We start from the raw sequence: 26,583 nt of genomic DNA on the forward strand, positions 1-26,583 counted from the left end.
TTATCAGAAAGTCAGGTCAACAACAAGTTATGGTTAGCACTTTGCATATGAAGTGAGCTCAACATCTCAATACACCATTGTCTGTGTGTTTGCCATTTCCATTGAACTATGCAAAGACTTAAACAGATACTTGGCAACCTCAGAAGTTAAATCTCACTGCTGTAGAAAGAACTAAATAAATTCCATACATGAAACTTGAGAATCAGGATGGCTGGGTGTAAGACGTCAGATCACGGCTACTGCAACAGAGATAGATCAAGAGAATTGGAAGAGGTGGGTACCCCTGGAGACACCACAGAAGCAGAAACAAGGATTGAGCTGACCAATCAGTGTTATCAACAGGGGTTTGAATGGAACATATCAAGTGCTCTGTATAACACATAAATCTGTGGGAATGAATACAAGTGCAACCCTGTCCAGACCTAAGTGAATGAATCTATTGCCCATGACCTGAAGTGAGGTAGCCAAGATCAAGATATCAACAGTTAAGTGTTCCAGTGAGGGACAAATACATTAATCTCCATTGTCCAAATCAAGTGCAAATCCAACAGAAAACCTTGTGATGCAGCATCCATTCTGTCAGGGTTAAGACATCTGATCTGCCACCAACTTCATCAACCCCAGAACATGGCAAGTTAGCAGGATGACATAATGGAAGTTGCCCCAATAAAGAAGATCCAAGTTTCAAACACAAAGAAACTTGTACCATGTGTTCTCTTCATGGAAAATGTAAGATACTGCCATGGAACAGCTGAAGTAAAATATCATAATATTTCCCCTTAATAAGTACAGCCCTAGAGACATTATTCTTTAAAGGGTAAGAAGTTCTCAACCGTTTTGTAGGGAAGTGTAGTTCAAATAGTGGTGAAACTATGACTCCTTGTAGAAACTGAGGAATGTCAAGAAGCTAACAACAACAGGGATGAATGCAGACAGAGGGCACAAGATTTTGATCTGAAAGATTCTAGAATACCTGCCAAAAATCAAGGATAAGAGAGAAGGGGCTTCACGTAAGTCACGGAGGGCAACGGCAGATAGAATAATGCCCTCCACCAATGCATTTCTACTCCACAAATAAGTGATAACCAGCCAATTGACTAGCAAAAGTGCAGAGAGATGACAATCAAACCAAGGAAGATGTTAACAACGGTCCAAACTCATCGCCATAAAGAAGCTGATAATTAAACCAAGGTAGATGTTAACAATGATCCACACTCATCATCATGAAGAAGCTGATAATTAAACCAAGGTGCATGTTAACAATGGTCTCAACTCATTATCATGAAAAAGCTGATAATTAAACAAACGTAGATGTTACGAATGGTCCAAACTCATCATGAAATTGAAATGGCAATCACTTAGAGGCTTCCAACAACAAAGTTGAAAAGATAAATATCGCAGCACCAAAGTTAGACAAATCCTAAGAAAAATGTGATGAATTCAGTTTCATCAGACTCCCTTCTGAATTCCCAAATGTCCAGGAGCAATTCTATTATTTATATATAAAAACAGCTCATTTGGTTTGAGAAAATGTTTTACATAGAGGAACAAACAATGTTTTGACCTTCTTCGGTCATCGTCAGGTTCACAGAGACAGAAAGAGGTAACTGACCGGAAGCTGACTACATGTTTGAAAAGGGTTGTGTAACTAAGTGTTGGAATGTAGAGGGCGCGCTTAGATGTTTGAATACATAATTTTATATTATCTATTATATTATTTTTAATATACGTATAAAGGTGTTCCTTTGTATTGGTTTATTTTGGGTTTGAGTTGTTGTATAAGTAAGGCTTCTTTAATTTATGTTTGTTTCTTTATTTAGTATTTGAATGTTTTCTATGGTTATGTTGTGTTTATTTGACTTGCAGTGTTTGAAAACGTGTGAAGGTGACATTTTATGTTCTCTGAATCTGGTTTCCATTTTTCTACTTGTTTTTCCAAAATAGAAGTTGTGGCAGTTATCACATTGTATTTTATAAATAATGTTGGTGTGGTGTTTGTCAGTGGAGTTTTTACATAGTATAGACCTCAGTTTTGTGCCTGTTTTTTGAATAAATTTGGTATTAACTGGAGTGTCATATTTTGTTACTAGTTTTTGCCAAATGTTGGTTATTTGTCTGCTGATGTCGGAAATTAAAGAAGCCTTACTTATACAACAACTCAAGCTCAAAATAAACCAATACAAAGGAACACCTTTATACCTATATAAATAAATATAATAATAATAAAATAAATAATATGAAATTATATATTCAAACATATAAGCATGCCCTCTACATTCCGACACTCAGTTACACAACTCCTTTCAAACACGTGGTCAGCTTCCGGTCAGTTACCTCTTTCTTTCTTTGTGAACCTGACGATGACCGAAGAAAATCAAAACGTTGTTTGCTCCTCTACGTAAAAAATTTTCTCAACCCAAATGAGCCGTTTCTACTTATAGATTTTTCTCTACAAGTGGGTTTTCTCGACATCACTGATTAAGTCTATTATTTGAGAGTCTAAATAAACAACCACCTGACAGTGGCGAACTAAAGCATGTTGTTCTAACAAAGATGGCAGACTAGACATAGTAGTCCCTTCATATAATTAAACAGTGAACCTTCCTGCTTGATCCACAACAACAGGGGCTAAAGGAAAAGAACTAAATATTCGATCTCAGATGTTACTGCCATCATGAAAGATACACACTCAAAAGGATCAAGGAAAAGACACCAAACGACACACAGTTGGTTTGTCAATTAAAGAAAATGAAGCCAGAAGGGGATTATTTCAATTTGGCCTCTTAAAAATCCAATAAAGCAAAGTAAGGCACTGGAAAAAGCAAAGCACCCGTGAATTGATTATATGTCAACATCTCATAATGAATCAAGTCACACACAGATTCAAATGAGAGTGAACACTCATCCCCTCAAATTTTGAGTGAAGCTAGATGTCAGAAGTGGGATAGAAGTCTGATTAGCCTCCATGCTGGAAACAATAATACACATATCAGCTAGCCAAGCAAACAGGGGGAAAAATAAATTTTTTAATGAAAAACAACTAGGTAATGTTAAGAACACAAACTATCTCCATCAGCTGTAGTACAGAGAAACCCATTACTGAATGCTTTGTTGAGAAAAAGTTATAATGTTATCTGAATGAGGTGCTTATATATAGTACCAAAACAGAGAGCAACTGACCTAGATGGAGAGTGTTATGAAACAGATGTGAACAAGGACAATTGATAGGGGAATAAAAGACTGGAGCAAGTGAGAAAAAATTACACCAATGCTTAGATGGGCAAAGGAAAAAAAAACCCAAGCAATCAAGTAATAGCTGTAGTGTAATAAGAGGTAAGTATGTTTTGGAATACATGCTGTAATGTATTAGTGAACATGCACTACTGTTATAGATACAAAACCTGTGTCAGTGAACATGCAGCACTCTTACACGTACGACACCTGTACATGTACTGGTGTTATACATGTTTTGGTGTTAAACTCACTTGATGCTTTCCCAGTTGTAGGTTCTCATTTCTAACTTCCTACAGATGAACATTCCAAACCAGATCCCCAAACCATTACATAACAACACATCCAGAATCAAAGCATCCCACCAACATTCAATAAAGTTGGGTAACAAATGAGCAAAAAATACCTGCAATCAGAAATATATACAGATATTTTAATAAATATCATAAACCACCACTATACCAGTTCTCTAGCTATACCTAATACCAGATATAATAAGTACTCTGTTCAAATTTTGTGGTAAAACTTCCTTGTCAATCAACACAAATCTTCTTTAAGTATAGGTTTTCACCTTTTTATCACCATATTACTCTTTTTACCTTTACCATAAACTTGTCTTATGTCACTGACAGCAGTTCTTTTTTCAATACTAGGTTACAAAATTTTTACCTTCCATTACCACAATACTCACAATTTCTCTGTAATGTTACTTCTGACATACCACACTCCAAAACTGCCCACTATCTAAATTGTGATACTCACTTCTGTTATTTCCCATGTAACACTGATTGTCCAGCAAATTCCATAGTTTCTCACTAACATGGCTTTCATAGCCCAGCCAAAAAAGTGACCAAAAGCAAATACATCTACGTGGCTCCAAATCCTCTCTAATGTGACATCTGAGCAGTTCACTCCATATTCCTTTAATAAAAAAAATGGTCTATTAAAAAGTAAACAAATTACAAAATTATTGCAGAAATGCTTCTAAAGACATGATTAACATATGTAAATTAAAATACTTCATATATAACTTCAAGATTTATAATTTTCATACACTGAAAATGTATTTCTAATAGTTACTTACTTCCTCTCACATAAATAGATATTTTTGTTCAGTTTTACCCTCTATATGTAAAAATATTTTCAAGCACGCCACAAGCTTTCTGCTTTTTCTTTCCTCCATTGGAAATGATTCATTCCAATGTGTCTCTCATACAAATTATCCAGTGATATTCCTTCACCAATGAAAGTGTCATACACTCCTGTTATGCATTGGACTCTCTCAATTGAATTATATCAAACTATCACTTCTTGTTTTGGTAAAAAATGGGATCACTGGTTTCATTGTGGAAGAAGTGTGACTGCAGATAAATATCTATCAGAAATACATTTTCAGCACATGAAAATTATAACTTCTGATGTGGAACGTCATCTCCCTCACGTAATTAGCTAGAATCCCACAGTAAACAGTTGGAGGGGCAGATGTTAAGGTAGACAAGAAGTATCTTTCAAAATCACCTGAAGGACAAACCTTTACATGAGACAGTCAGATCTGAAAATCTGATGTGAGGTGAGGATCATACCAAGTTTAAGAGAATGGAGGGTGAGACCCCCTGATTCTGGAACAGGGCACATGTTAAGAACAGAAAATGAAATGTACTGAACTGGAAGCCTGACATCTGGTATCAAAAGTTGAACCCAACTGGTGAAGTTGAAAGGAGAAATACCACAAACAGAAGATGGTTGCCAAAGGATAACAAGGCAGGAATGAACCCCATGGATGGATCAGGCCAGGGATACAAGTGGAAAATGTAAGGAAAACAAAACTGGCAAAAAGGAGTTACTCTCTGTAGCTGCCAAGGTTTGAGGGAGGAAAAAAATAATCCAGATAAAGGATGAGAAGATGTGCAAGAAAATAAACAGTACATGAAACATGATGATAAGTAAATCACATTCCATAGCCTAACATTACATGAAACATGATGGTAAGTAAATCACACAGACAACTTCCATAGCCTAACAGTACATGAAACATGATGATAAGTAAATCACACAGACAACTTCCATAGCCTAACAGTACATGAAACATGATGGTAAGTAAATCACACAGACAACTTCCATAGCCTAACAGTACATGAAACATGATGGTAAGTAAATCACACAGACAACTTCCATAGCCTAACAGTACATGAAACATGATGGTAAGTAAATCACACAGACAACTTCCATAGCCTAACAGTACATGAAACATGATGGTAAGTAAATCACACAGACAACTTCCATAGCCTAACAGTACATGAAACATGATGGTAAGTAAATCACACAGACAACTTCCATAGCCTAACAGTACATGAAACATGATGGTAAGTAAATCACACAGACAACTTCCATAGCCTAACAGTACATGAAACATGATGATAAGTAAATCACACAGACAACTTCCATAGCCTAACAGTACATGAAACATGATGGTAAGTAAATCACACATAGCCTAACAGTACAACTTCCATAGCCTAACAGTACATGAAACATGATGGTAAGTAAATCACACAGACAACTTCCATAGCCTAACAGTACATGAAACATGATGGTAAGTAAATCCACAACAGCCATGACTTCCATAGCCTAACAGTACATGAAACATGATGATAAGTAAATCACAGAGCCAACTTCCATAGCCTAACAGTACATGAAACATGATGGTAAGTAAATCACACAGCCAACTTCCATAGCCTAACAGTACATGAAACATGATGGTAAGTAAATCACAGAGCCAACTTCCATAGCCTAACAGTACATGAAACATGATGGTAAGTAAATCACAGAGCCAACTTCCATAGCCTAACAGTACATGAAACATGATGGTAAGTAAATCACAGAGCCAACTTCCATAGCCTAACAGTACATGAAACATGATGGTAAGTAAATCACAGAGCCAACTTCCATAGCCTAACAGTACATGAAACATGATGGTAAGTAAATCACAGAGCCAACTTCCATAGCCTAACAGTACATGAAACATGATGGTAAGTAAATCACAGAGCCAACTTCCATAGCCTAACAGTACATGAAACATGATGGTAAGTAAATCACAGAGCCAACTTCCATAGCCTAACAGTACATGAAACATGATGGTAAGTAAATCACACAGCCAACTTCCATAGCCTAACAGTACATGAAACATGATGGTAAGTAAATCACAGAGCCAACTTCCATAGCCTAACAGTACATGAAACATGATGGTAAGTAAATCACACAGCCAACTTCCATAGCCTAACAGTACATGAAACATGATGGTAAGTAAATCACACAGCCAACTTCCATAGCCTAACAGTACATGAAACATGATGGTAAGTAAATCACACAGCCAACTTCCATAGCCTAACAGTACATGAAACATGATGGTAAGTAAATCACACAGCCAACTTCCATAGCCTAACAGTACATGAAACATGATGGTAAGTAAATCACAGAGCCAACTTCCATAGCCTAACAGTACATGAAACATGATGGTAAGTAAATCACACAGCCAACTTCCATAGCCTAACAGTACATGACACATGATGGTAAGTAAATCACAGAGCCAACTTCCATAGCCTAACAGTACATGAAACATGATGATAAGTAAATCACACAGACAACTTCCATAGCCTAACAGTACATGAAACATGATGGTAAGTAAATCACACAGCCAACTTCCATAGCCTAACAGTACATGAAACATGATGGTAAGTAAATCACAGAGCCAACTTCCATAGCCTAACAGTACATGAAACATGATGGTAAGTAAATCACAGAGCCAACTTCCATAGCCTAACAGTACATGAAACATGATGGTAAGTAAATCACACAGCCAACTTCCATAGCCTAACAGTACATGAAACATGATGGTAAGTAAATCACAGAGCCAACTTCCATAGCCTAACAGTACATGAAACATGATGGTAAGTAAATCACAGAGCCAACTTCCATAGCCTAACAGTACATGAAACATGATGGTAAGTAAATCACACAGCCAACTTCCATAGCCTAACAGTACATGAAACATGATGGTAAGTAAATCACAGAGCCAACTTCCATAGCCTAACAGTACATGAAACATGATGGTAAGTAAATCACACAGCCAACTTCCATAGCCTAACAGTACATGAAACATGATGGTAAGTAAATCACACAGCCAACTTCCATAGCCTAACAGTACATGAAACATGATGGTAAGTAAATCACACAGAGCCAACTTCCATAGCCTAACAGTACATGAAACATGATGGTAAGTAAATCACACAGCCAACTTCCATAGCCTAACAGTACATGAAACATGATGGTAAGTAAATCACAGAGCCAACTTCCATAGCCTAACAGTACATGAAACATGATGGTAAGTAAATCACAGAGCCAACTTCCATAGCCTAACAGTACATGAAACATGATGGTAAGTAAATCACAGAGCCAACTTCCATAGCCTAACAGTACATGAAACATGATGGTAAGTAAATCACACAGACAACTTCCATAGCCTAACAGTACATGAAACATGATGGTAAGTAAATCACACAGCCAACTTCCATAGCCTAACAGTACATGAAACATGATGGTAAGTAAATCACAGAGCCAACTTCCATAGCCTAACAGTACATGAAACATGATGGTAAGTAAATCACAGAGCCAACTTCCATAGCCTAACAGTACATGAAACATGATGGTAAGTAAATCACACAGACAACTTCCATAGCCTAACAGTACATGAAACATGATGGTAAGTAAATCACACAGCCAACTTCCATAGCCTAACAGTACATGAAACATGATGGTAAGTAAATCACACAGCCAACTTCCATAGCCTAACAGTACATGAAACATGATGGTAAGTAAATCACACAGCCAACTTCCATAGCCTAACAGTACATGAAACATGATGGTAAGTAAATCACACAGCCAACTTCCATAGCCTAACAGTACATGAAACATGATGGTAAGTAAATCACACAGCCAACTTCCATAGCCTAACAGTACATGAAACATGATGGTAAGTAAATCACAGAGCCAACTTCCATAGCCTAACAGTACATGAAACATGATGGTAAGTAAATCACACAGCCAACTTCCATAGCCTAACAGTACATGAAACATGATGGTAAGTAAATCACACAGCCAACTTCCATAGCCTAACAGTACATGAAACATGATGGTAAGTAAATCACACAGCCAACTTCCATAGCCTAACAGTACATGAAACATGATGGTAAGTAAATCACACAGCCAACTTCCATAGCCTAACAGTACATGAAACATGATGGTAAGTAAATCACACAGCCAACTTCCATAGCCTAACAGTACATGAAACATGATGGTAAGTAAATCACAGAGCCAACTTCCATAGCCTAACAGTACATGAAACATGATGGTAAGTAAATCACACAGCCAACTTCCATAGCCTAACAGTACATGAAACATGATGGTAAGTAAATCACAGAGCCAACTTCCATAGCCTAACAGTACATGAAACATGATGGTAAGTAAATCACAGAGCCAACTTCCATAGCCTAACAGTACATGAAACATGATGGTAAGTAAATCACATGAGCCAACTTCCATAGCCTAACAGTACATGAAACATGATGGTAAGTAAATCACACAGCCAACTTCCATAGCCTAACAGTACATGAAACATGATGGTAAGTAAATCACACAGCCAACTTCCATAGCCTAACAGTACATGAAACATGATGGTAAGTAAATCACACAGCCAACTTCCATAGCCTAACAGTACATGAAACATGATGGTAAGTAAATCACACAGCCAACTTCCATAGCCTAACAGTACATGAAACATGATGGTAAGTAAATCACACAGCCAACTTCCATAGCCTAACAGTACATGAAACATGATGGTAAGTAAATCACACAGCCAACTTCCATAGCCTAACAGTACATGAAACATGATGGTAAGTAAATCACAGAGCCAACTTCCATAGCCTAACAGTACATGAAACATGATGGTAAGTAAATCACACAGCCAACTTCCATAGCCTAACAGTACATGACACATGATGGTAAGTAAATCACACAGCCAACTTCCATAGCCTAACAGTACATGACACATGATGGTAAGTAAATCACAGAGCCAACTTCCATAGCCTAACAGTACATGAAACATGATGGTAAGTAAATCACAGAGCCAACTTCCATAGCCTAACAGTACATGAAACATGATGGTAAGTAAATCACAGAGCCAACTTCCATAGCCTAACAGTACATGACACATGATGGTAAGTAAATCACACAGCCAACTTCCATAGCCTAACAGTACATGAAACATGATGGTAAGTAAATCACACAGCCAACTTCCATAGCCTAACAGTACATGACACATGATGGTAAGTAAATCACACAGCCAACTTCCATAGCCTAACAGTACATGACACATGATGGTAAGTAAATCACACAGCCAACTTCCATAGCCTAACAGTACATGAAACATGATGGTAAGTAAATCACACAGCCAACTTCCATAGCCTAACAGTACATGAAACATGATGGTAAGTAAATCACACAGCCAACTTCCATAGCCTAACAGTACATGAAACATGATGGTAAGTAAATCACAGAGCCAACTTCCATAGCCTAACAGTACATGACACATGATGGTAAGTAAATCACACAGCCAACTTCCATAGCCTAACAGTACATGAAACATGATGGTAAGTAAATCACAGAGCCAACTTCCAGCCAACTTCCATAGCCTAACAGTACATGAAACATGATGGTAAGTAAATCACACAGCCAACTTCCATAGCCTAACAGTACATGAAACATGATGGTAAGTAAATCACACAGCCAACTTCCATAGCCTAACAGTACATGAAACATGATGGTAAGTAAATCACACAGCCAACTTCCATAGCCTAACAGTACATGAAACATGATGGTAAGTAAATCACACAGCCAACTTCCATAGCCTAACAGTACATGAAACATGATGGTAAGTAAATCACAGAGCCAACTTCCATAGCCTAACAGTACATGAAACATGATGGTAAGTAAATCACAGAGCCAACTTCCATAGCCTAACAGTACATGAAACATGATGGTAAGTAAATCACAGAGCCAACTTCCATAGCCTAACAGTACATGAAACATGATGGTAAGTAAATCACACAGCCAACTTCCATAGCCTAACAGTACATGAAACATGATGGTAAGTAAATCACACAGCCAACTTCCATAGCCTAACAGTACATGAAACATGATGGTAAGTAAATCACAGAGCCAACTTCCATAGCCTAACAGTGGTAAGTAAATCATGAACACATGATGGTAAGTAAATCACACAGCCAACTTCCATAGCCTAACAGTACATGAAACATGATGGTAAGTAAATCACAGAGCCAACTTCCATAGCCTAACAGTACATGAAACATGATGGTAAGTAAATCACACAGCCAACTTCCATAGCCTAACAGTACATGAAACATGATGGTAAGTAAACAGTCACATGATGCCAACTTCCATAGCCTAACAGTACATGAAACATGATGGTAAGTAAATCACAGAGCCAACTTCCATAGCCTAACAGTACATGAAACATGATGGTAAGTAAATCACAGAGCCAACTTCCATAGCCTAACAGTACATGAAACATGATGGTAAGTAAATCACAGAGCCAACTTCCATAGCCTAACAGTACATGAAACATGATGGTAAATCACAGAGCCAACTTCCATAGCCTAATACATGAAACATGATGGTAAGTAAATCCAAGCCAACTTCCATAGCCTAACAGTACATGAAACATGATGGTAAGTAAATCACACAGCCAACTTCCATAGCCTAACAGTACATGAAACATGATGGTAAGTAAATCACAGAGCCAACTTCCATAGCCTAACAGTACATGAAACATGATGGTAAGTAAATCACACAGCCAACTTCCATAGCCTAACAGTACATGAAACATGATGGTAAGTAAATCACAGAGCCAACTTCCATAGCCTAACAGTACATGAAACATGATGGTAAGTAAATCACACAGCCAACTTCCATAGCCTAACAGTACATGAAACATGATGGTAAGTAAATCACAGAGCCAACTTCCATAGCCTAACAGTACATGAAACATGATGGTAAGTAAATCACACAGCCAACTTCCATAGCCTAACAGTACATGAAACATGATGGTAAGTAAATCACAGAGCCAACTTCCATAGCCTAACAGTACATGAAACATGATGGTAAGTAAATCACACAGCCAACTTCCATAGCCTAACAGTACATGAAACATGATGGTAAGTAAATCACACAGCCAACTTCCATAGCCTAACAGTACATGAAACATGATGGTAAGTAAATCACACAGCCAACTTCCATAGCCTAACAGTACATGAAACATGATGGTAAGTAAATCACACAGCCAACTTCCATAGCCTAACAGTACATGAAACATGATGGTAAGTAAATCACAGAGCCAACTTCCATAGCCTAACAGTACATGAAACATGATGGTAAGTAAATCACAGAGCCAACTTCCATAGCCTAACAGTACATGAAACATGATGGTAAGTAAATCACACAGCCAACTTCCATAGCCTAACAGTACATGAAACATGATGGTAAGTAAATCACACAGCCAACTTCCATAGCCTAACAGTACATGAAACATGATGGTAAGTAAATCACAGAGCCAACTTCCATAGCCTAACAGTACATGAAACATGATGGTAAGTAAATCACAGAGCCAACTTCCATAGCCTAACAGTACATGAAACATGATGGTAAGTAAATCACACAGCCAACTTCCATAGCCTAACAGTACATGAAACATGATGGTAAGTAAATCACAGAGCCAACTTCCATAGCCTAACAGTACATGAAACATGATGGTAAGTAAATCACAGAGCCAACTTCCATAGCCTAACAGTACATGAAACATGATGGTAAGTAAATCACAGAGCCAACTTCCATAGCCTAACAGTACATGAAACATGATGGTAAGTAAATCACAGAGCCAACTTCCATAGCCTAACAGTACATGAAACATGATGGTAAGTAAATCACAGAGCCAACTTCCATAGCCTAACAGTACATGAAACATGATGGTAAGTAAATCACACAGCCAACTTCCATAGCCTAACAGTACATGAAACATGATGGTAAGTAAATCACACACAGCCAACTTCCATAGCCTAACAGTACATGAAACATGATGGTAAGTAAATCACACAGCCAACTTCCATAGCCTAACAGTACATGAAACATGATGGTAAGTAAATCACAGAGCCAACTTCCATAGCCTAACAGTACATGAAACATGATGGTAAGTAAATCACAGAGCCAACTTCCATAGCCTAACAGTACATGAAACATGATGGTAAGTAAATCACAGAGCCAACTTCCATAGCCTAACAGTACATGAAACATGATGGTAAGTAAATCACACAGCCAACTTCCATAGCCTAACAGTACATGAAACATGATGGTAAGTAAATCACACAGCCAACTTCCATAGCCTAACAGTACATGAAACATGATGGTAAGTAAATCACACAGCCAACTTCCATAGCCTAACAGTACATGAAACATGATGGTAAGTAAATCACAGAGCCAACTTCCATAGCCTAACAGTACATGAAACATGATGGTAAGTAAATCACACAGCCAGCCTAACAGTACCAACTTCCATAGCCTAACAGTACATGAAACATGATGGTAAGTAAATCACAGAGCCAACTTCCATAGCCTAACAGTACATGAAACATGATGGTAAGTAAATCACAGAGCCAACTTCCATAGCCTAACAGTACATGAAACATGATGGTAAGTAAATCAGCCAACTTCCATAGCCTAACAGTACATGAAACATGATGGTAAGTAAATCTTCCATAGCCTAACAGTACATGAAACATGATGGTAAGTAAATCACCTAACAGTACATGAAACATGATGGTAAGTAAATCTTCCATAGCCTAACAGTACATGAAACATGATGGTAAGTAAATCACACAGCCAACTTCCATAGCCTAACAGTACATGAAACATGATGGTAAGTAAATCACAGAGCCAACTTCCATAGCCTAACAGTACATGAAACATGATGGTAAGTAAATCACACAGCCAACTTCCATAGCCTAACAGTACATGAAACATGATGGTAAGTAAATCACAGAGCCAACTTCCATAGCCTAACAGTACATGAAACATGATGGTAAGTAAATCACACAGCCAACTTCCATAGCCTAACAGTACATGAAACATGATGGTAAGTAAATCACAGAGCCAACTTCCATAGCCTAACAGTACATGAAACATGATGGTAAGTAAATCACAGAGCCAACTTCCATAGCCTAACAGTACATGAAACATGATGGTAAGTAAATCACACAGCCAACTTCCATAGCCTAACAGTACATGAAACATGATGGTAAGTAAATCACAGAGCCAACTTCCATAGCCTAACAGTACATGAAACATGATGGTAAGTAAATCACAGAGCCAACTTCCATAGCCTAACAGTACATGAAACATGATGGTAAGTAAATCACATAGCCTAGCCAACTTCCATAGCCTAACAGTACATGAAACATGATGGTAAGTAAATCACAGAGCCAACTTCCATAGCCTAACAGTACATGAAACATGATGGTAAGTAAATCACAGAGCCAACTTCCATAGCCTAACAGTACATGAAACATGATGGTAAGTAAATCACACAGCCAACTTCCATAGCCTAACAGTACATGAAACATGATGGTAAGTAAATCACACAGCCAACTTCCATAGCCTAACAGTACATGAAACATGATGGTAAGTAAATCACAACTTCCATAGCCTAGCCAACTTCCATAGCCTAACAGTACATGAAACATGATGGTAAGTAAATCACCTTCCATAGCCTAACAGTACATGAAACATGATGGTAAGTAAATCACACAGCCAACTTCCATAGCCTAACAGTACATGAAACATGATGGTAAGTAAATCACAGAGCCAACTTCCATAGCCTAACAGTACATGAAACATGATGGTAAGTAAATCACAGAGCCAACTTCCATAGCCTAACAGTACATGAAACATGATGGTAAGTAAATCACACAGCCAACTTCCATAGCCTAACAGTACATGAAACATGATGGTAAGTAAATCACACCAACTTCCATAGCCAACAGTACATGAAACATGATGGTAAGTAAATCATTCCAGCCTAACAGTACATGAAACATGATGGTAAGTAAATCACACAGCCAACTTCCATAGCCTAACAGTACATGAAACATGATGGTAAGTAAATCACACAGCCAACTTCCATAGCCTAACAGTACATGAAACATGATGGTAAGTAAATCACAGAGCCAACTTCCATAGCCTAACAGTACATGAAACATGATGGTAAGTAAATCACACAGCCAACTTCCATAGCCTAACAGTACATGAAACATGATGGTAAGTAAATCACACAGAGCCAACTTCCATAGCCTAACAGTACATGAAACATGATGGTAAGTAAATCACACAGCCAACTTCCATAGCCTAACAGTACATGAAACATGATGGTAAGTAAATCACACAGCCAACTTCCATAGCCTAACAGTACATGAAACATGATGGTAAGTAAATCACAGAGCCAACTTCCATAGCCTAACAGTACATGAAACATGATGGTAAGTAAATCACACAGCCAACTTCCATAGCCTAACAGTACATGAAACATGATGGTAAATCACAGTAAATCATGAAACATGATGGTAAGTAAATCACACAGCCAACTTCCATAGCCTAACAGTACATGAAACATGATGGTAAGTAAATCACACAGCCAACTTCCATAGCCTAACAGTACATGAAACATGATGGTAAGTAAATCACAGAGCCAACTTCCATAGCCTAACAGTACATGAAACATGATGGTAAGTAAATCACACAGCCAACTTCCATAGCCTAACAGTACATGAAACATGATGGTAAGTAAATCACAGAGCCAACTTCCATAGCCTAACAGTACATGAAACATGATGGTAAGTAAATCACACAGCCAACTTCCATAGCCTAACAGTACATGAAACATGATGGTAAGTAAATCACAGAGCCAACTTCCATAGCCTAACAGTACATGAAACATGATGGTAAGTAAATCACACAGCCAACTTCCATAGCCTAACAGTACATGAAACATGATGGTAAGTAAATCACACAGCCAACTTCCATAGCCTAACAGTACATGAAACATGATGGTAAGTAAATCACATGATGGTAAGTAAATCACAGAGCCAACTTCCATAGCCTAACAGTACATGAAACATGATGGTAAGTAAATCACACAGCCAACTTCCATAGCCTAACAGTACATGAAACATGATGGTAAGTAAATCACAGAGCCAACTTCCATAGCCTAACAGTACATGAAACATGATGGTAAGTAAATCACACAGCCAACTTCCATAGCCTAACAGTACATGAAACATGATGGTAAGTAAATCACACAGCCAACTTCCATAGCCTAACAGTACATGAAACATGATGGTAAGTAAATCACACAGCCAACTTCCATAGCCTAACAGTACATGAAACATGATGGTAAGTAAATCACAGCCAGCCAACTTCCATAGCCTAACAGTACATGAAACATGATGGTAAGTAAATCACACAGCCAACTTCCATAGCCTAACAGTACATGAAACATGATGGTAAGTAAATCACACAGCCAACTTCCATAGCCTAACAGTACATGAAACATGATGGTAAGTAAATCACACAGCCAACTTCCATAGCCTAACAGTACATGAAACATGATGGTAAGTAAATCACACAGCCAACTTCCATAGCCTAACAGTACATGAAACATGATGGTAAGTAAATCACAGAGCCAACTTCCATAGCCTAACAGTACATGAAACATGATGGTAAGTAAATCACACAGCCAACTTCCATAGCCTAACAGTACATGAAACATGATGGTAAGTAAATCACACAGCCAACTTCCATAGCCTAACAGTACATGAAACATGATGGTAAGTAAATCACACAGCCAACTTCCATAGCCTAACAGTACATGAAACATGATGGTAAGTAAATCACAGAGCCAACTTCCATAGCCTAACAGTACATGAAACATGATGGTAAGTAAATCACACAGCCAACTTCCATAGCCTAACAGTACATGAAACATGATGGTAAGTAAATCACAGAGCCAACTTCCATAGCCTAACAGTACATGAAACATGATGGTAAGTAAATCACACAGCCAACTTCCATAGCCTAACAGTACATGAAACATGATGGTAAGTAAATCACAGAGCCAACTTCCATAGCCTAACAGTACATGAAACATGATGGTAAGTAAATCACACAGCCAACTTCCATAGCCTAACAGTACATGAAACATGATGGTAAGTAAATCACACAGCCAACTTCCATAGCCTAACAGTACATGAAACATGATGGTAAGTAAATCACACAGCCAACTTCCATAGCCTAACAGTACATGAAACATGATGGTAAGTAAATCACACAGCCAACTTCCATAGCCTAACAGTACATGAAACATGATGGTAAGTAAATCACACAGCCAACTTCCATAGCCTAACAGTACATGAAACATGATGGTAAGTAAATCACACAGCCAACTTCCATAGCCTAACAGTACATGAAACATGATGGTAAGTAAATCACAGAGCCAACTTCCATAGCCTAACAGTACATGAAACATGATGGTAAGTAAATCACAGAGCCAACTTCCATAGCCTAACAGTACATGAAACATGATGGTAAGTAAATCACAGAGCCAACTTCCATAGCCTAACAGTACATGAAACATGATGGTAAGTAAATCACACAGCCAACTTCCATAGCCTAACAGTACATGAAACATGATGGTAAATCACACAGTTCCATAGCCTAACAGTACATGAAACATGATGGTAAGTAAATCACACAGCCAACTTCCATAGCCTAACAGTACATGAAACATGATGGTAAGTAAATCACACAGCCAACTTCCATAGCCTAACAGTACATGAAACATGATGGTAAGTAAATCACACAGCCAACTTCCATAGCCTAACAGTACATGAAACATGATGGTAAGTAAATCACACAGCCAACTTCCATAGCCTAACAGTACATGAAACATGATGGTAAGTAAATCACACAGCCAACTTCCATAGCCTAACAGTACATGAAACATGATGGTAAGTAAATCACACAGCCAACTTCCATAGCCTAACAGTACATGAAACATGATGGTAAGTAAATCACAGAGCCAACTTCCATAGCCTAACAGTACATGAAACATGATGGTAAGTAAATCACAGAGCCAACTTCCATAGCCTAACAGTACATGAAACATGATGGTAAGTAAATCACACAGCCAACTTCCATAGCCTAACAGTACATGAAACATGATGGTAAGTAAATCACACAGCCAACTTCCATAGCCTAACAGTACATGAAACATGATGGTAAGTAAATCACACAGCCAACTTCCATAGCCTAACAGTACATGAAACATGATGGTAAGTAAATCACACAGCCAACTTCCATAGCCTAACAGTACATGAAACATGATGGTAAGTAAATCACAGAGCCAACTTCCATAGCCTAACAGTACATGAAACATGATGGTAAGTAAATCACAGAGCCAACTTCCATAGCCTAACAGTACATGAAACATGATGGTAAGTAAATCACAGAGCCAACTTCCATAGCCTAACAGTACATGAAACATGATGGTAAGTAAATCACACAGCCAACTTCCATAGCCTAACAGTACATGAAACATGATGGTAAGTAAATCACAGAGCCAACTTCCATAGCCTAACAGTACATGAAACATGATGGTAAGTAAATCACAGAGCCAACTTCCATAGCCTAACAGTACATGAAACATGATGGTAAGTAAATCACACAGCCAACTTCCATAGCCTAACAGTACATGAAACATGATGGTAAGTAAATCACAGAGCCAACTTCCATAGCCTAACAGTACATGAAACATGATGGTAAGTAAATCACAGAGCCAACTTCCATAGCCTAACAGTACATGAAACATGATGGTAAGTAAATCACAGAGCCAACTTCCATAGCCTAACAGTACATGAAACATGATGGTAAGTAAATCACACAGCCAACTTCCATAGCCTAACAGTACATGAAACCATAAGTAAATCACAGCCAACTTCCAAGCCTAGTACATGAAACATGATGGTAAGTAAATCACACAGCCAACTTCCATAGCCTAACAGTACATGAAACATGATGGTAAGTAAATCACAGAGCCAACTTCCATAGCCTAACAGTACATGAAACATGATGGTAAGTAAATCACAGAGCCAACTTCCATAGCCTAACAGTACATGAAACATGATGGTAAGTAAATCACAGAGCCAACTTCCATAGCCTAACAGTACATGAAACATGATGGTAAGTAAATCACACAGCCAACTTCCATAGCCTAACAGTACATGAAACATGATGGTAAGTAAATCACAGAGCCAACTTCCATAGCCTAACAGTACATGAAACATGATGGTAAGTAAATCACACAGCCAACTTCCATAGCCTAACAGTACATGAAACATGATGGTAAGTAAATCACAGAGCCAACTTCCATAGCCTAACAGTACATGAAACATGATGGTAAGTAAATCACACAGCCAACTTCCATAGCCTAACAGTACATGAAACATGATGGTAAGTAAATCACAGATGCCAACTTCCATAGCCTAACAGTACATGAAACATGATGGTAAGTAAATCACAGAGCCAACTTCCATAGCCTAACAGTACATGAAACATGATGGTAAGTAAATCACAGAGCCAACTTCCATAGCCTAACAGTACATGAAACATGATGGTAAGTAAATCACACAGCCAACTTCCATAGCCTAACAGTACATGAAACATGATGGTAAGTAAATCACAGAGCCAACTTCCATAGCCTAACAGTACATGAAACATGATGGTAAGTAAATCACACAGCCAACTTCCATAGCCTAACAGTACATGAAACATGATGGTAAGTAAATCACACAGCCAACTTCCATAGCCTAACAGTACATGAAACATGATGGTAAGTAAATCACACAGCCAACTTCCATAGCCTAACAGTACATGAAACATGATGGTAAGTAAATCACACAGCCAACTTCCATAGCCTAACAGTACATGAAACATGATGGTAAGTAAATCACAGAGCCAACTTCCATAGCCTAACAGTACATGAAACATGATGGTAAGTAAATCACACAGCCAACTTCCATAGCCTAACAGTACATGAAACATGATGGTAAGTAAATCACACAGCCAACTTCCATAGCCTAACAGTACATGAAACATGATGGTAAGTAAATCACACAGCCAACTTCCATAGCCTAACAGTACATGAAACATGATGGTAAGTAAATCACAGAGCCAACTTCCATAGCCTAACAGTACATGACACATGATGGTAAGTAAATCACACAGCCAACTTCCATAGCCTAACAGTACATGAAACATGATGGTAAGTAAATCACACAGCCAACTTCCATAGCCTAACAGTACATGAAACATGATGGTAAGTAAATCACACAGCCAACTTCCATAGCCTAACAGTACATGAAACATGATGGTAAGTAAATCACAGAGCCAACTTCCATAGCCTAACAGTACATGAAACATGATGGTAAGTAAATCACACAGCCAACTTCCATAGCCTAACAGTACATGAAACATGATGGTAAGTAAATCACAGAGCCAACTTCCATAGCCTAACAGTACATGAAACATGATGGTAAGTAAATCACACAGCCAACTTCCATAGCCTAACAGTACATGAAACATGATGGTAAGTAAATCACAGAGCCAACTTCCATAGCCTAACAGTACATGAAACATGATGGTAAGTAAATCACAGAGCCAACTTCCATAGCCTAACAGTACATGAAACATGATGGTAAGTAAATCACACAGCCAACTTCCATAGCCTAACAGTACATGAAACATGATGGTAAGTAAATCACACAGCCAACTTCCATAGCCTAACAGTACATGAAACATGATGGTAAGTAAATCACACAGCCAACTTCCATAGCCTAACAGTACATGAAACATGATGGTAAGTAAATCACACAGCCAACTTCCATAGCCTAACAGTACATGAAACATGATGGTAAGTAAATCACACAGCCAACTTCCATAGCCTAACAGTACATGAAACATGATGGTAAGTAAATCACACAGCCAACTTCCATAGCCTAACAGTACATGAAACATGATGGTAAGTAAATCACACAGCCAACTTCCATAGCCTAACAGTACATGAAACATGATGGTAAGTAAATCACACAGCCAACTTCCATAGCCTAACAGTACATGAAACATGATGGTAAGTAAATCACAGAGCCAACTTCCATAGCCTAACAGTACATGAAACATGATGGTAAGTAAATCACAGAGCCAACTTCCATAGCCTAACAGTACATGAAACATGATGGTAAGTAAATCACACAGCCAACTTCCATAGCCTAACAGTACATGAAACATGATGGTAAGTAAATCACACAGCCAACTTCCATAGCCTAACAGTACATAAATCACAGAGCCAACTTCCATAGCCTAACAGTACATGAAACATGATGGTAAGTAAATCACACAGCCAACTTCCATAGCCTAACAGTACATGAAACATGATGGTAAGTAAATCACACAGCCAACTTCCATAGCCTAACAGTACATGAAACATGATGGTAAGTAAATCACACAGCCAACTTCCATAGCCTAACAGTACATGAAACATGATGGTAAGTAAATCACAGAGCCAACTTCCATAGCCTAACAGTACATGAAACATGATGGTAAGTAAATCACACAGCCAACTTCCATAGCCTAACAGTACATGAAACATGATGGTAAGTAAATCACAGAGCCAACTTCCATAGCCTAACAGTACATGAAACATGATGGTAAGTAAATCACACAGCCAACTTCCATAGCCTAACAGTGCATGAAACATGATGGTAAGTAAATCACACAGACAACTTCCATAGCCTAATAGTACATGACACATGATGGTAAGTAAATCACACAGCCAACTTCCATAGCCTAACAGTGCATGAAACATGATGGTAAGTAAATCACAGAGCCAACTTCCATAGCCTAACAGTACATGAAACATGATGGTAAGTAAATCACACAGACAACTTCCATAGCCTAATAGTACATGACACATGATGGTAAGTAAATCACACAGCCAACTTCCATAGCCTAACAGTACATGAAACATGATGGTAAGTAAATCACAGAGCCAACTTCCATAGCCTAACAGTGCATGAAACATGATGGTAAGTAAATCACACAGACAACTTCCATAGCCTAACAGTACATGACACATGATGGTAAGTAAATCACACAGCCAACTTCCATAGCCTAACAGTACATGAAACATGATGGTAAGTAAATCACAGAGCCAACTTCCATAGCCTAAAAGTACATGACACATGATGGTAAGTAAATCACACAGCCAACTTCCATAGCCTAACAGTACATGAAACATGATGGTAAGTAAATCACAGAGCCAACTTCCATAGCCTAACAGTGCATGAAACATGATGGTAAGTAAATCACACAGACAACTTCCATAGCCTAATAGTACATGACACATGATGGTAAGTAAATCACACAGCCAACTTCCATAGCCTAACAGTACATGAAACATGATGGTAAGTAAATCACAGAGCCAACTTCCATAGCCTAACAGTACATGAAACATGATGGTAAGTAAATCACACAGCCAACTTCCATAGCCTAACAGTACATGAAACATGATGGTAAGTAAATCACCTTCCATAGCCTAACAGTACATGAAACATGATGGTAAGTAAATCACCTTCCATAGCCTAACAGTACATGAAACATGATGGTAAGTAAATCACACAGCCAACTTCCATAGCCTAACAGTACATGACACATGATGGTAAGTAAATCACACAGCCAACTTCCATAGCCTAACAGTACATGAAACATGATGGTAAGTAAATCACAGAGCCAACTTCCATAGCCTAACAGTATATGAAACATGATGGTAAGTAAATCACACAGCCAACTTCCATAGCCTAACAGTGCATGAAACATGATGGTAAGTAAATCACAGAGCCAACTTCCATAGCCTAACAGTACATGAAACATGATGGTAAGTAAATCACAGAGCCAACTTCCATAGCCTAACAGTACATGAAACATGATGGTAAGTAAATCACAGAGCCAACTTCCAAAGCCTAACAGTACATGAAACATGATGGTAAGTATATCACACAGCCAACTTCCATAGCCTAACAGTGCATGAAACATGATGGTAAGTAAATCACACAGCCAACTTCCATAGCCTAACAGTACATGAAACATGATGGTAAGTAAATCACCTTCCATAGCCTAACAGTACATGAAACATGATGGTAAGTAAATCACAGAGCCAACTTCCATAGCCTAACAGTACATGAAACATGATGGTAAGTAAATCACACAGCCAACTTCCATAGCCTAACAGTACATGAAACATGATGGTAAGTAAATCACCTTCCATAGCCTAACAGTACATGAAACATGATGGTAAGTAAATCACACAGCCAACTTCCATAGCCTAACAGTACATGAAACATGATGGTAAGTAAATCACACAGACAACTTCCATAGCCTAACAGTACATGAAACATGATGGTAAGTAAATCACCTTCCATAGCCTAACAGTACATGAAACATGATGGTAAGTAAATCACACAGCCAACTTCCATAGCCTAACAGTACATGAAACATGATGGTAAGTAAATCACCTTCCATAGCCTAACAGTACATGAAACATGATGGTAAGTAAATCACCTTCCATAGCCTAACAGTACATGAAACATGATGGTAAGTAAATCACAGAGCCAACTTCCATAGCCTAACAGTACATGAAACATGATGGTAAGTAAATCACCTTCCATAGCCTAACAGTACATGAAACATGATGGTAAGTAAATCACACAGCCAACTTCCATAGCCTAACAGTACATGAAACATGATGGTAAGTAAATCACCTTCCATAGCCTAACAGTACATGACACATGATGGTAAGTAAATCACACAGCCAACTTCCATAGCCTAACAGTACATGAAACATGATGGTAAGTAAATCACACAGCCAACTTCCATAGCCTAACAGTACATGAAACATGATGGTAAGTAAATCACACAGCCAACTTCCATAGCCTAACAGTTCATGAAACATGATGGTAAGTAAATCACAGAGCCAACTTCCATAGCCTAACAGTACATGACACATGATGGTAAGTAAATCACACAGCCAACTTCCATAGCCTAACAGTACATGAAACATGATGGTAAGTAAATCACAGAGCCAACTTCCATAGCCTAACAGTGCATGAAACATGATGGTAAGTAAATCACAGAGCCAACTTCCATAGCCTAACAGTACATGAAACATGATGGTAAGTAAATCACAGAGCCAACTTCCATAGCATAACAGTACATGACACATGATGGTAAGTAAATCACACAGCCAACTTCCATAGCCTAACAGTACATGAAACATGATGGTAAGTAAATCACAGAGCCAACTTCCATAGCCTAACAGTTCATGAAACATGATGGTAAGTAAATCACAGAGCCAACTTCCATAGCCTAACAGTTCATGAAACATGATGGTAAGTAAATCACACAGCCAACTTCCATAGCCTAACAGTACATGAAACATGATGGTAAGTAAATCATCTTCCATAGCCTAACAGTACATGAAACATGATGGTAAGTAAATCACAGAGCCAACTTCCATAGCCTAACAGTTCATGAAACATGATGGTAAGTAAATCACACAGCCAACTTCCATAGCCTAACAGTACATGAAACATGATGGTAAGTAAATCACACAGCCAACTCCCATAGCCTAACAGTACATGAAACATGATGGTAAGTAAATCACACAGCCAACTCCCATAGCCTAACAGTACATGAAACATGATGGTAAGTAAATCACACAGCCAACTTCCATAGCCTAACAGTACATGACACATGATGGTAAGTAAATCACACAGCCAACTTCCATAGCCTAATAAGAGAAGAAAATAAGTCTCAAGAGAAAGATGAATCATGAAACACGTGGAAAGAGGTTCAAACAGAGACAATGGAGGACCACATTAACATCCAAGTTTGGAAGAACAGACCACCACAGAGGACGGCAAATCCAGAAGGAATGTATCAACAAGGAGAACATAGAAGAGATAAATATCCTAGAGTATCTGGAAAAACCAAAAGGTGTGGGATAAAGCCATCTGATAATCAGTAATCAAGGAAATATACAATTCCTAATCAAAAAAGCCTATCAAGAAAATCAGTAATACAAGGAACAGTAAGACAATCAGCTGAAAATTCTTGACACAGAGACCAATAGCAGAAAACAACTTATTTACACCAATAAACTTCCATGGAGGAAGAGTGAACAGACCAGACAAGAAACAAAGCTATGCACAGGAAAAGTCAAGGCAACCATGTTTGAGCCAGCTGGCAAGGAGTAATAAGTACTTGACACTGGAAGGAATGGATGATCAAAATCATCCAGTGACGAAGGTAAATGGGAGGATAAACATTTTAGTATTTGTTGGTCCAATCCTAGTTGAAAGTACTAACAGTCAGGGTAAGAGGATGAGGGGCTGAAGATGAAAACATGGGTAATTTGTGTTGAGGTGTGTGGCGAAAGCAGTGATGTAAGGAATACCCCATTGAAAGCAACACCACTGGAAAACATGAAGATTGAGAAACCACTCTGTCAGATAGATTTTGTCTCTATGTGAAAGATAATCCACAGCAAGACTGAAAGAACCCAAAATGTGAAAGGCAATGATGTAAATATCTTTCAAGTGAACCGAGAAAATGAAGTTCCAACATATAAAAACAAAATTGATCAAGAATGGGTGCCACCCTGCTGATTGAGATAAGGAACCACTGTGGAATTGTCAGAATGACTTATTACTAGATGATGGTGGATGGAATGATCCAATTCCTGAAGTGCAGCTAGAAGCTCCAGAGCATTGATACAATAAGACTTTTTATCTGCAAACCAACACTCTGAAGCCTTCTGTTAATCGACCCATTCCCTCTAGCTCTAAAAGGTAGCATCCGTGAAAGTGTGTAAATCTGGACAGGGATGAGGAAGCAGGATACCCACCAAAGTGTAAATCTTGTCCAATCACCAACTCAGATTGTCAATTATGTTAGGAGGAAGGGTAATAAGAGCCTGCAAAGAATCCCATACAAGATTCTACTAGTCATGAAGAACTCCCTGATGAGCACAACCTGAGAAGACAATTGTGGCCATAGAATATCACATCCATAAAAGCAATAAAACCTCACAAGCTGTAAGAATATATTGAACTGAAAGCTAAGTTAAATGAAGTCAAAGAGAAGGATGAGCCCAACTGACACTCATGTTGAAAAAAACACCCAAATGGATCAGATATTGGGTAAGTTGAAGGAAAGGCTTTTTGATTAACCAGTCCACTTGAATTGCCTCCCAGAACAGCTGAAGAGTATCACAGGCAAATTCCTGTTTAAAACAAGCTAACAGCAGCCAGTCATTCATATAATAATGAAAATGCATCAATAGAACATGAAGATAATGAAGAAAAGTCCAAACCACTCAGCAAAAACCATATGGGGCTAAAGCAAGCCCAAAAAGTAAAGCACAAAACAAAGATAAGGTTGGGACTGCCAAGCTATTAGGATATGTAAGTAAGCACTTGCAACATCCATCTTGATGATCTAAATGCCTGGAGAAAAGACCTACCTGAGGGTGAGAAATGATTCTGTGATAAAATGAGGGAGATTAACAAATTGAATGAGGTGGGGCAAATCTATGATAGGCTACTAGTCTCCAGTTTTCTTGAGGATAACAAACAGCCTGGAATAAAAGCTAGGAGAAAAATTATTCACAAATCTGACAGCCTGTTGAGACAGAAGGTATTAAGCTACCTCCTACTGACACTAGCTGGTAATGGGATCCTGAGTCAGAAGGAAGGAAATCAGTACCTATGACAAAACATGTGGAATGGAATTGTGGGACAAGTCCATCTGATAGAACCCAAAACAACCCATTGATCTGTGATGAAAGATTGCCAAAAAGGGACAAATTTGCACAATCAAGTATTCACCTGTGCTTCTGGTATTGTGCCGATCTACATTGAAGAAAATAATGAGATAATAAACCAAGGAACAGGTAAGGACTGAGAAGGACTAGGATGTGGAATGGAAATAGGTGATTGTTATGGTTCCAGTCGAGACAAACAAACTACCAAAGAAGAAAGGAACATGGCTAAAGAAAAGGAATTATGCACA

General features: G+C 38.3%; 1 protein-coding gene across 4 annotated transcripts in view; it reads right to left on the reverse strand.

The window, feature by feature from the left end:
• LOC143246724 (phosphatidylserine synthase-like) overlaps positions 1-26,583 on the reverse strand; it is a 65,384-nt gene that overhangs the window by 27,302 nt on the left and 11,499 nt on the right. For 3 of the 4 annotated variants that reach the window (XR_013026112.1, XR_013026113.1, XM_076493814.1), the window contains exons 5-6: positions 3,994-4,152; positions 3,486-3,637 (exon numbers count right to left, since the gene is read on the reverse strand). Coding sequence is in view for 2 of the 4 variants with exons in the window: in XM_076493814.1 (XP_076349929.1) it covers positions 3,486-3,637; positions 3,994-4,152 (311 nt within the window). In the remaining 2 variants the exon portion in view is untranslated. The remainder of the gene's footprint in view (positions 1-3,485; positions 3,638-3,993; positions 4,153-26,583) is intronic. The other variant, XM_076493815.1, reaches the window with a different exon arrangement.

Source organism: Tachypleus tridentatus, chromosome 3, assembly GCF_004210375.1.
Source record: "Tachypleus tridentatus isolate NWPU-2018 chromosome 3, ASM421037v1, whole genome shotgun sequence".
In the NCBI taxonomy this organism is placed as follows: domain Eukaryota; kingdom Metazoa; phylum Arthropoda; class Merostomata; order Xiphosura; family Limulidae; genus Tachypleus; species Tachypleus tridentatus.